Here is a 13,204-nt window from a genome sequence, read left to right as displayed (position 1 = left end):
TTTATTGCAGTGTTCCTTTTTATTTGTTTTGAATTTAAAGATTGAGATAATAGGCAACTAACTTTATATTAGAAATATGACATGGAAAATAGAGGTGTTTAGTGCATTTAATTTATCACAGTTTACAGTGTGGCAAATATGCTGAATGATAATGTTAAAGTTTTACATTAACTGCAGACAAGTCAGCTGAAGTGGGTCAGAGCAGGAGAGCGTTAAACGGGGGTTACGAAAGAGGTCACATCCGGGTTATTTTCAGCCGAGGCTGAAGTTAGCAGTTTCACTTTCAATGACAGCTACGGCGAGACACACATTTGAAGAAATACAGACTCCCAACTCTCAAGGACGGATGCTCAATTCGTGCGGCTTAACGGCTGTTGTGTGCCTGTGAGACTTCAACATGTTTTCTCTGTCAATGACAGTCCAACCGCAGGTAAGTGAGCAGGAGCAGCTAGGCCGAGCTAACATTAGCACCGCTGTTGCTGTGGCTCTCCACTCCAGTTGACTGGCGCCTGCTAGCATGTGCAGCTAACCGCAGCTTGTTTGCTAAAGTGACCCATAATGCTGTCAACAGTTTGTTGTAGTCTGGTGATTTAAAAGCCCTTCATATTCACGTCAGCAGGCATAGTCAGTATTGTTGTTATTGTTGTCTTTATTTAATATCTGGACGTTGGGGCTTTTCAGCTAACGCTAACTTAGCTGACGTTAACGTTATTAAACGTTAGCTACCTAACAAGTTAACGTTACGTCATCTGGTAAATGATACGTGGTTGTGCTCTTGCACTTTTTACATTTTTTTTAATTTCAGAAATAACTGACGTGCACGCTTGCTTAACATCTTGCCGACTTTGAAACAGCAACTTTGAACTGTTTGATTTCACGTGATCACAGGTGACCGTGCCTCTCAGCCACCTCATCAATGTCCTGCACTCCATTAAGAGCTCAGTGGGAAGCAGCAGCAGTTCCCCCCCCTGCAAGTCAGGAACACACAAGGAGCATGCTCCAGACCCAGAACTTCACTGCACGGAGGTATAACATCAACCGGAGAGAATCTGTGATCAGCAAGACACGTGTGTTATTCCAAGTCCACGTGTGCAACGAAAACGTATTCCACAATAACTTTTGTGAGGACTGTAAATCAATTCTCGATTACAAAGTGGTGTGATGTAACTATGTGTGCAGCCACCGTGGAGTCTGCGTGAGCTCGGCTTGTCGGATCTGGGTGCACAGCAGCTGGATGAGCTGGTGAGCCGTGTGTTACCACGCTGGAGTCCACCTGAGACACTACGTCCCCCGGGGGGACAGACCACCTGGAGGACCTCACATCTGTCTACACACTCCTTTTACTACAATAAGAATGGTGAGAATGTACTACGTTGTTATAAACGGCTCTACCATACTGGAAATAAGACAACTGTGGCTCATCATTTTTATCTTAGGGATGAACACAGCATGTCCGGACTTCAAAGCGCGCAAAAATAATCAAATATTGTTTTACCCAACTCCCTTTTTAAGGCATTACTTAATTGTTTCAACATGTTTAATGTAGGTTCCCTCATTTAATGCATCAGTCTTTTGTCAATGATTGATCATGAATGAAAGACTGCATCATCCGATGTCTGTCAGGAAAATAGTAAGGGAGGAGTGAAAGCAATCTATGAGGGTTAAGTTCTGTTGGTAAAAGAATTCGATTCCAACAAGGTCCTGTTAAAGTGGACAGAGAGTTTACGAGCTTTTGCATTGGCAAATAGTGCTTTGGGTTAAAACATTAGTTAGTGAAGCAGAGTCTTGATATTTTCCCAAGGAGCTCGCATTGTAAAGTTTTATTGCCTAGGGGTAAACAAATCTTCCATCTCCTTCAATCAGAAATGACAATGCTATTTCTCTCTCTCTTTTGATGCGGAGGTGACCAGTGGGAGCTGATCCAGCACAGATGTTTGTCACCGTAGACTATATAACTCAAAGCTGCATATAAATGTCCTGTTCAATGATTTTTACATCGGTGTCGAGTACAATTCTTCAAACGAACCTTCTTAACCAGCAATCAGGGCCTCTGCTACCACTTTCTCCGCAGGTTATCTGAGGGTCAACAGTTGAGCCTTGTTCTCTGTTCCCAGGCTTCTCGAGTGGTGCACTGGCCATGTCGTACTCTAGCAGGCACCCCTCGCCTCTTCAGTCCGTCTGCACAGAGCTCCAGCAGTGGCCCGGTAACTATAGATTACTCAGTATGTTCGCAGTCATCCAGGGCTTTGCATTCGGTTGTTACTAATGAATTACTAGAGCTGCAAACCGTATGTTACTTGACAACATCATACATGATGTTACAGAGAACTAATATTCAAGTTGATCTGTCAGTATTATATTTCTTAGCCTATTTGTACGTTTACTTTTACACTGCTTATGTTAACCTTGTTAAAACTTATGCGGTGGTCTATTTAACATCTTATATTTGCTTCCTATTTCAAGCGTGGGTTCCAAACAGAAGTTTTAAAACTTTAAAGAGCAAAACCAGACGACTGCAATCAGTTGCTGACCGCTCCCTGGACTCTGAAGGATTCACACCGTCTTTTATGAAGGTAACTACTTCAAGATGCTGAAATGCTTAAGTAAGTCCTTAAGTGCTTATTATATTAAGCACACCCTTTAAATATTTAATGTAATAAGCATCTTAAGATCTATGTGGCCTTCACAACAACAACAACAACAACATCTGACTAGGCTACTCCATTTATTTGGAGTAGAAAAGCTCTTAATTGCTGAGGGTTAGGGGTTGCTGCCGTTAATGGGCCTGTTTGGATTGTCTGCTCACAAGAAAAACACTTGGTTGACAGCAGCTGCCTTTGCACCATGCTGTGAATAAAGGCCATCTAATGTTTTCAGGCCTACACGGCTCGTCCGGTCTGATGGCCTTGTCAGGGAATACGATGCTAAAATGTAGGCATGTTGTTGCTTCGCTAGTACCGATGGCAATTCTTAACTTGTACTGCAGGGTTTTCTAACGCGTGACAAGGGGTTGGAAGTTGAAAATCTAGACAGTCTGGTTAAGGACAAGAGCGTCCCCGAGGGGCAGCAGGATTCTTTCAAGAGGGGCTTCGCTGAGGGTTTCCTGAAAGCCCAAGCCTTGACACGACGCACGCAAGGCAGGTTGCAATGCAAACAAACTCAAATTAAGTCACGCTACCTTCATTCCACTCTAAGCGGTAAACATGGCTGATGTCTAGTTTCCGTGCTTCAGACTCCCTCAGGAGGACTCGTCTAATCCTGCTGGTGCTGCTTCTTGTTGGGCTCTACGGTCTCTCCAAGACCCCCTTCATATCGGGTAAAGGCTCCTCATCTACTCTAAAGCTGCGTTTTACTTTCATATAACACCTAAAATCAAAGTGTGAATGTGAATAATAATAAAGCCCAGCGTTTGCCTGCTGAACTAATCCACGCGTCTTGTACATGTATTAATCCATTAAACCAAAGAACTTCAATTAACCTACAACAGCAGCGTATTCTAGCCTGCATATATTGACCCACTATTACAGTATATGCAATCTGACAATGTGGCTTTGGATCCCAGAGTAACAAGCAGTGTTAACCGTGCCTTGCAGTGTGATTTCGAACTTTAATCTAACCATTTTGAATAGTACGGTTCCGAACCACATCAGGCCTGGACTCTGCAGTGGACCCGGTCCAGGTGAAAAATGTGACATTCGAGCACGTCAAAGGGGTGGAAGAAGCTAAAAACGAGCTGCAGGAAGTAGTGGAGTTCCTGAAAAACCCAGAGAAGTTCACAGTCTTGGGAGGAAAGCTGCCAAAAGGTATCGGTATCTCTCCCACTACGTTTTCCTCCGTTACGTTCTGGGATGTTTTTTTTTGTCTCTCTATTTCTTCCTCAACGCTTTTCCTCTCGCCTCTCTCTACTTTAGGTGTTCTACTGATTGGTCCTCCAGGGACCGGGAAGACTCTACTGGCCAGAGCGGTGGCAGGGGAGGCAGATGTGCCGTTCTACTACGCCTCCGGGTCCGAATTTGACGAGATGTTTGTTGGAGTGGGAGCCAGCCGCATCCGGAACCTTTTCAGTGGGATATTTCAAATTATTTGAATTAATCCTTTATCCTTTACCTCTACTTATACGATAGCTATAGGGTTATGGCAACAAAAGTAATTGGCGTGAATCTTTAGCTATTATTCCGCCCTATTTTTATCAAAATAGTCTTTTCCTCAATCTTTTATACATATTTTTCAATTTTTTAATCCGATCAAAATATTCAACCTTCTCTGAAACTTTGCAAAAGATATCGTTTCCAGATTAAGACAATAGTACCAGTACTGGACAGAATGTCATCACATCACATATCTTTCATACTTTCGGAGTACAACTTTGAAACATTATTATATAATTATATTATATAACATGTATTTTCGCTGAATGTTGTGCTACATAAGTAAATATGTGTATTTGTCCTGCTGTTTTCTAGGGGAGGCTAAAAGCAATGCTCCGTGTGTGATCTTCATCGACGAACTAGACAGTGTGGGCGGAAAGAGGATCGAGTCTCCCATGCACCCGTACTCCAGACAGACTATCAACCAACTACTTGCAGAGATGGATGGGTAATCTCTAAATGTATATTTTGCATTTTTACAGTTTATGAATGCATTAACTGGGGGGGTTGTTTTAATTCATATTAAAAGGACATTTGCCAATATGGTGGGTGGGGATGTTGCAATAATCTGGTAATGACCATAGAAATATCTTTAGAACATGTGATATTAATATAGTGCAGGACTTGAGTTATTCAACTACACATAATGATAACAAAAACTTCTTTTAATCGCAAGTGCATACTATACAGTACAGCGTTGGTGGAAACAAGATTAAACAAAGCACTGCATTGTCACTTGAAGTATGAGTTGCTCATTGTTGAAAGCCGGAGGAGAGCTGCTGACTAGCATCAACCCTGTGCCATCATTTTGTAGGTTTAAACCTAATGAAGGCGTGATCATCATTGGAGCAACCAACTTCCCGGAAGCTTTGGATAAGTATGTTTGCCTCTGTGTCTCTCGCTTGAAAATGTCCGAGCTCACCGTGCACATTCACGCCCAGCTTTCACTAATAGACTCCCACCCTGAGGCTGTTTTTGGATGCAGTGACCCAGATCGGGACACAGTATCAGACCCTTTATAACAAGCGGATCTCCTTCTTTTTAGTGCCCTGATCCGCCCAGGAAGATTTGACATGCAGGTGACTGTACCCAAACCAGACGTGAAAGGACGCACCGAGATTATCAACTGGTATCTGAAGAAGATTAAAGTGGATCCAGGTGTGATCCTAAACAATAATAGCAATATTCTTCTTCTCTCAATTGTATTGCTCTGGCAAATGACATTTAGTCAGATCTGAGAATTCTGTTTATTTTTCATAAACTGTATAGTTTGATACCCGGGAGATCTTTGTTGATGCGTGTTATCTTTGCAGCTATTGAGGCCAATATCATTGCCCGGGGCACCGTGGGCTTCTCTGGCGCTGACCTGGAAAATCTGGTCAACCAGGCTGCCCTGAAGGCAGCAGTTGACGGCAAAGACATGGTCACCCTGAAGGAGCTGGAGTTCGCGAAAGACAAAATCCTCATGGGTGAGTGATTGGGAAGATGGTCCCCTTACTTGTTTCCCTGCAGTTGTTGAGATATAATTAATCTTCCTGCAAAACCACCTTCATATTTTCTATCTTTATCTCCCCTGGCAACAGTTTATACTTTATACATTCATTTTGAGAATGTTGCCATAAAATAATTTTTCTCACGCCGTCTTTTCTTTTAAGGCCCTGAGAGAAAAAGTGCAGAAATAGATGAGAAAAACAAGCGCATCACAGCGTACCACGAGTCCGGCCATGCGATCGTGGCTTACTACACCAAAGACGCCATGCCGATTAACAAAGCTACCATCATGCCCAGAGGACACAGTTTGGGACATGTAAGGAGACCTTGAGCTTCTAAACCAAATGGTTGAACTCCTCATGTAAAGTTTTGAAACCAGGTCCTGGGCAAACTGTCATTACTCTAAACTGCATAAATCCCCTCGTTCCTTTTTCATTCCATCTCCTTCATTGTATCTCGTCAGGTGTCCATGCTCCCAGAGAGCGATCGCTGGAGTGAGACCCGCTCACAGCTGCTGGCCCAGATGGACGTCAGTATGGGCGGCCGTGTTGCAGAGGAGATCATGTTTGGCCAAGAGTTCATAACAACCGGTGAGGCCGAGTTCCCAATATGTGTTCCGTTATAAGTGGTCAAATGTAGGAAACTCTTTATTCTCTAACATGAGGAAATGTGGTTACGGCCTAATTGTTGGAATGCATTGAGATGCATTCCAAGTATTGTTCTTCGAATCTTTATTGTTGGAATGCATTAACGATGCATTCCAAGTATTGTTCTTCGAATCTTTATTTCTTCATCTTCATCTTCTTCTTCTATTTCTTCCGCGCCACCTTTCAACTCCTTCACACTTTCAGCTATTTAAACCGTTCAAATATTAAAATGTTCAGCTCCTTTCTGGCTTGAGGGCTATGACTTTTCAGCTTTCTACCTCTTATGCTTGAATTTATATAAATCAATAATCATTAATATTTTAACATGGTTTTCAAATGGAGTTTGCTTTCAAATCCTCCTAAACTTCTTCAACTTTCAGATTTTTCAGCTTCGCGAATCTTTCAGCTACAGACACCATTTCAACTCTCAAATGTTCACACAAGTCTCAACTATTTTATGAAAAAAACTGCTTCTTGATATCTATTGTACTTTTTTCATAATCACTGATTATGTTTCACTAGTTTTTCGCTCCGTTTCTGACTTTTACATGAGTGTGTATTGCGTCTGCTAGAGTGGAGAGCTCCAGGGCTAGAGTGTGGGGCAGCGCAGAAATCTGGTTAAAAAAGTATGGAACTTCTGTCCTTGCAGCCAAAGTATACACTCTAGAGGCTTCATTTCTTCAGATTAATGAGGGTATGGTTGTGCTGATTGGATTAATGTGTTCATGGAATCCCAGAGTTTTTTAGTTTTGGCGCAAGGAGTGTTTGAGTGACACAACCTCTGCCAAAAGCCCCATAGGCTCCAATACAAATCTGCCGACATATTTCTCACAAAAATCCACAAGGTACACGTTTTGTAAACGGCCATAGGAGCCGTATTTATTACCGGACAGACATAAAAAGCACATCCACGCGTTCGGTAGAGTCTTGGGTCTCATACAAACGCCGTATTTTTTAGATAGCTGTTATAGTTTTGCGCTGGTTCTCATTTGTGTGAGGTGTGGATTCTGTGTAACTTGCTGCCATGTCTCTGCATTTTGCAGCCGTTAATGATCACAGGTGCGCCGTTGTCGTGGTTACGAGCACTCACATGCTGCAGGATCTGTCTGTGACTCACAGCTGCTCGCTCCTATGACCTGATTAGTGGAGTCACATGACGCAGCTATGCTTTCTGTCAACAGACCAATATGATAAAGACACTAGCCCCCCCTCCCCCCTCCCCCCTCCACCCTGACCTCTACTTACTGTTAATCACTCTCAGTCAGTCAGTCAGTCTAATTCTCCTCCCCTCTCCCTCTCTTCCTCACCACCATTCCCTTCCTCACCCTCTCACCCTCCCTCCCTCTATCTACACCCCCCCACCCCACCCAATGCAATACGTGCGCCGTTGCCGTGGTTACTCGTAAACACGCTGCAGTATCTCTGTGTGTGACTCACAGCTGCTCCAATGACCTGATTAGTGGAGTCACATGACGCAGCTATGCTTTCTGTCAACAGACCAATATGATAAAGACACTCGCCCCCCCTCCCCCCTCCACCCTGACCTCTTCTTACTGTTAATCACTCAGTCAGTCAGTATGTCTGTCTATTTCTCCTCCTCTCTCTCTCCCTCTATCTCTTCCTCACCACCCCTCCCTTCCTCACCCTCTCACCCTCCCTCCCTCTATCTACACCCCCCCAACCCGCCCAATCCAATAATTTCAAAATAAAAGCCACATGGAGGGAATTTTTACTGTAATGTTTGTGATGAGGCCTATTAATTAAAAACTTCTTAGTTTGAATAACAAACATTCTGTCTCCCACTACGAATATTACTCGTACTTCTAGTACTACAACTGATACTTCTACTACCATACTACTAGTATTTCTACTGCTATTAATACTACAACTACTACTAATGTTATTACAAATACGACTATGGCTAATAGTATTACAGCTGTTTCTACTGCTATTGATACTAAACCTACTATTACTGCTAGTACTACTAATACCACAATTATAACTAATACTACTACTAATATTACTACAAACAATTTTAAACAAATTTAAGCTCCTGCAACTTCTGTTTTTAGAAAATCTATTGAAATTCAGCTTCCCCACTTCCTGTATTTTCAGCAGTTCTTTAAAATAATTTCAGCTATTCTTATGCCTCTATCAACAGCAATTTTTCACTATTCATTTCTGTATTTTTTTGCAATATTTCAAATTTATTTCAGCTGTTTTCATTTCTGCTTTTTCAGCAAATCTATTGAAATTCCTTTCAGCTTCTCCCATTTCTGTATTTTCAGCAATTTCAAATTCATTTCAGCTTTTCTAATATCTATAATTTCAGCAAATGTATTCAAATTCCCTTCAACTTTCTGTATTTTCAGCTATTTTAAAAAGTTCATTTCAGCTTTCAGCTTTTTGCATTCCAACGCATTTTCAGCAGGAAATGCATTTTCTAGTTCTTCAGCTTCTTCTTCTATTTCTTCCGCGGCACCTTTCAACTCCTTCACACTTTCAGCTATTTAAACCGTTCAAATATTAAAATGTTCAGCTCCTTTCTGGCTTGAGGGCTATGACTTTTCAGCTTTCTACCTCTTATGCTTGAATTTATATAAATCAATAATCATTAATATTTTAACATGGTTTTCAAATGGAGTTTGCTTTCAAATCCTCCTAAACTTCTTCAACTTTCAGATTTTTCAGCTTCGCGAATCTTTCAGCTACAGACACCATTTCAACTCTCAAATGTTCACACAAGTCTCAACTATTTTATGAAAAAAACTGCTTCTTGATATCTATTGTACTTTTTTCATAATCACTGATTATGTTTCACTAGTTTTTCGCTCCGTTTCTGACTTTTACATGAGTGTGTATTGCGTCTGCTAGAGTGGAGAGCTCGCGGGCTAGAGGCTGAAGCAGCGCAGAAATCTGGTTAAAAAAGTATGGAACTTCTGTCCTTGCAGCCAAAGTATACACTCTAGAGGCTTCATTTCTTCAGATTAATGAGGGTATGGTTGTGCTGATTGGATTAATGTGTTCATGGAATCCCAGAGTTTTTTAGTTTTGGCGCAAGGAGTGTTTGAGTGACACAACCTCTGCCAAAAGCCCCATAGGCTCCAATACAAATCTGCCGACATATTTCTCACAAAAATCCACAAGGTACACGTTTTGTAAACGGCCATAGGAGCCGTATTTATTACCGGACAGACATAAAACGCACATCCACGCGTTCGGTAGAGTCTTGGGTCTCATACAAACGCCGTATTTTTTAGATAGCTGTTATAGTTTTGCGCTGGTTCCCATTTGTTTGAGGTGTGGATTCTGTGTAACTTGCTGCCATGTCTCTGTCTTTTGCAGCAGATCGTTAATGATCACAGGTGCGCCGTTGTCGTGGTTACGAGCACTCACATGCTGCAGGATCTGTCTGTGGCTCACAGCTGCTCGCTCCTATGACCTGATTAGTGGAGTCACATGACGCAGCTATGCTTTCTGTCAACAGACCAATATGATAAAGACACTCGCCCCCCCTCCCCCCTCCCCCCTGACCTCTTCTCACTGTTAATCACTCAGTCAGTCAGTCAGTCTGTCTAATTCTCCTCCCCTCTCCCTCTCTCTCTTCCTCACCACCATTCCCTTCCTCACCCTCTCACCCTCCCTCCCTCTATCTACACCCCCCCACCCCACCCAATCCAATAGGTGCGCCGTTGTCGTGGTTACTCGCTCACACGCTGCAGGATCTCTGTCTGTGGCTCAAAGCTGCTCCTTGTGACCTGATTAGTGGAGTCACATGACGCAGCTATGCTTTCTGTCAACAGACCAATATGATAAAGACACTCGCCCCCCCTCCCCCCTCCACCCTGACCTCTACTTACTGTTAATCACTCTCAGTCAGTCAGTCAGTCTAATTCTCCTCCCCTCTCCCTCTCTTCCTCACCACCCCTCCCTTCCTCACCCTCTCACCCTCCCTCCCTCTATCTACACCCCCCCACCCCACCCAATCCAATAATTTCAAAATAAAAGCCCCATGGAGGGAATTTTTACTGTAATGTTTGTGATGAGGCCTATTAATTAAAAACTTTTAAGTGTGAATAACAAACATTCTGTCTCCCTCTACGAATATTACTCGTACTTCTAGTACTACAACTGATACTTCTACTACCATACTACTAGTATTTCTACTGCTATTAATACTACAACTACTACTAATGTTATTACAAATACTACTATGGCTAATAGTATTACAGCTGTTTCTACTGCTATTGATACTAAACCTACTATTACTGCTTATACTGCTAGTACTACTAACACCACAATTTCAACTAATACTACTACTAATATTACTACAAACAATTTAAAACAAATTTAAGCTCCTGCAACTTCTGTTTTTAGAAAATCTATTGAAATTCAGCTTCCCCACTTCCTGTATTTTCAGCAGTTCTTTAAAATAATTTCAGCTATTCTTATGCCTCTATCAACAGCAATTTTTCACTATTCATTTCTGTATTTTTTTGCAATATTTCAAATTTATTTCAGCTGTTTTCATTTCTGCTTTTTCAGCAAATCTATTGAAATTCCTTTCAGCTTCTCCCATTTCTGTATTTTCAGCAATTTCAAATTCATTTCAGCTTTTCTAATATCTATAATTTCAGCAAATGTATTCAAATTCCCTTCAACTTTCTGTATTTTCAGCTATTTTAAAAAGTTCATTTCAGCTTTCAGCTTTTTGCATTCCAACGCATTTTCAGCAGGAAATGCATTTTCTAGTTTCTTCTTCTTCTCCAGGTGCATCAAGTGACTTTGATAGTGCCACAAAGATTGCCAAGATGATGGTGACCAGATATGGAATGTGTGATAAGGTATGCTAACATATGGGAATCCACTATTGGTCGACCTCTAGTTGGAAGTATTCGTACAGCGCACCAATCACAGTCCGCACTTTGGCTATAATTGTATGTACTTTCATGTATTTGTTTCCCGTCTCCCAGCTGGGTGTGATGACTTACACTGACATGACAGCCCAGAGCCCCGAGGCACAAGCAGCTGTGGAGCGTGAAGTGCGACTCTTATTGAAGGTCTGTGTGACGTTGTAGATTCTGAAACAAAACAACCCTATCCCCACCAGCCTCGTAAAAAAATGTTTTTTTTCTCGCCATCTCTACTCTTGCTCGTCACCAGGAGTCTTATGAGCGTGCCAAAGCCCTGCTGAAGACTCACACCAAAGAGCACAAAAACCTGGCGGACGCTCTGCTCACGTATGAGACTCTGGATGCCAAAGAGATTCGGCTGGTCCTGGAGGGCAAGGCCCTGGAGACCAAGTGAAACCCCCCAAGCACAGCAACAAATCGAGAGGGTAGCAACAGGGGAGGGGGGGGGGGGGGACATTTGTAGAGTTGGGGGGGGGGGGGTCATGGAAGGAGGGGCGGACTCGATGAGCTCAATGAGCAGTGATTTAGAGAAGTCTTGGTCTGTGTTTTTCAAAGTGGGACTACGTCGCATCCTCACGCTGTCCCCGTTCTGTGATCTCACCAACATTCCCTCGATCTGTCATGTGACTCTTGAACGTAGCTTTTCCTGTTTTAACTGCTTCACCGATTAAATGTTGAGAATGTTATTCAGGTCAATCAGTTGCAGGGAGGAAATAATACATGAATGTATTTAGGCACCTCAAACAGATTAGCAGCATGTTAAATAATGTTAATGTCGAAAAAAAGGTTTTACTTTTCTCTTTTTTTGCTGATCCTTAGCCCAAAGAGCAAATGTGCAATCGTAATAAAACTTCAGCTTAATTTCAACTCCTATTTGTCACTTATCCTGCAGGGTTTGTGTTTTTGTTATTTGTGTAGTATATTTTCAAGGCCGTGCGGCACTCTACTTCTAGCTCGCGTGTGTTTTAATCAAACACCAGGAAGTGGATGTGCAGCTCTTTGACTTCCCATCAGATTCTTTGTATCTGAGATGGTGGGAGGGTCATATATATGTATGTATTTACACTTGCCTGTCCACCACTGCATATGTCCCTGGTACTTATTTGTAATGGTGGCCTTTTGGGGAATGTTGAGTGGTTTAGGAGGAGGAGCAGGTTGAACTCATCACCATCACTCATGCTGTATAAATTGAAAATGCTCACTTCATGTAATTTATTGCGCTTATGCTGCGTGTACAAACAGACTATTTACTGATGCTCAGCCTCAAAAAGCATGCATAAAAGTATATATATTTATATGTATATACATATAAAGCTGTGTTTATCTTGTGCTATATACCTTTTCTGTTTCAACACATTTTGTGCAGTGGATGAAAGGCCTACTGGCACTGCTCTGTCTATAAAGGCACTTAGGATGTCTTTGTGTAAAGTGAAATTCTTCAGTCTAAATATGACATTTCTTAAACATAGATTATTGGTAGAAACATGCAGTTATGCCTCCTAAAATGTTGTTCCAATTTTAAAGTGAATAGTTATGGATGCAGCAGCCCATGTGATCTCTATTTTAGCATTTTATATATAGTACAAATATCAAGATCGCTATCGGCCTACGTACTTTAGGTTGATAACCTTTTCGGTGTTTTGCTTTGAATTGAGACACTTTTTAGGAGAGTTTTATCTGTTTAGCTGTACATGCGATTGGGATGTAATGGGGACATCGTGTATATAGATGTATAGTTTGTTTTTACGAGAACACATGGAATGAATGTCTCTCAACAACGCCATGGATGTGGTAAATGAATGTTTGTGCATTTGACAAATAAAAAGAAACCCAAAGAAATGTTTTGTGTTTTTGATCTGAAACGGAATATAAGATTTATATGGCCTCTTTGGTAGAGGCGGACCAATTTGCCTGGTGGAAGTCACTGAGGTAGTCAAACAACTGGTTATGCAGTCTGTGTGTCTGGCCATGACTGCAAAAAAACTACTTGGGGAAAAATTGACAG

The 13,204-nt window shown here is 41.9% G+C and overlaps 1 protein-coding gene across 2 annotated transcripts; it reads left to right on the top strand.

The window, feature by feature from the left end:
* The first annotated feature begins 199 nt into the window (after nucleotides 1-199).
* On the top strand, nucleotides 200-13,038 carry LOC120816645 (ATP-dependent zinc metalloprotease YME1L1). 2 transcript variants are annotated; one of them, XM_040172415.2, is made up of 18 exons: nucleotides 200-430; nucleotides 889-1,026; nucleotides 1,180-1,357; nucleotides 2,115-2,204; nucleotides 2,464-2,573; nucleotides 2,987-3,137; nucleotides 3,233-3,316; nucleotides 3,630-3,803; nucleotides 3,912-4,064; nucleotides 4,464-4,596; nucleotides 4,963-5,025; nucleotides 5,194-5,306; nucleotides 5,462-5,617; nucleotides 5,804-5,955; nucleotides 6,103-6,229; nucleotides 11,057-11,130; nucleotides 11,260-11,346; nucleotides 11,450-13,038. In XM_040172415.2, exons 1-18 carry the CDS (start codon nucleotides 398-400, stop codon nucleotides 11,591-11,593), a joined length of 2,160 nt encoding a protein of 719 aa, XP_040028349.2. In that variant the 5' UTR covers nucleotides 200-397; the 3' UTR covers nucleotides 11,594-13,038. The 2 variants fall into 2 exon arrangements, with proteins under 2 accessions (XP_040028349.2, XP_040028350.2); XM_040172416.2 differs by having other exon boundaries at nucleotides 232-430; nucleotides 3,651-3,803.
* Nucleotides 13,039-13,204: the final 166 nt, after the last annotated feature.

This window comes from Gasterosteus aculeatus, chromosome 3 (genome assembly GCF_964276395.1).
Source record: "Gasterosteus aculeatus chromosome 3, fGasAcu3.hap1.1, whole genome shotgun sequence".
Lineage (NCBI taxonomy): Eukaryota > Metazoa > Chordata > Actinopteri > Perciformes > Gasterosteidae > Gasterosteus > Gasterosteus aculeatus.
Note: the sequence above shows the minus strand (reverse complement) of the source record. Positions and strands in the feature narration are given on the sequence as shown.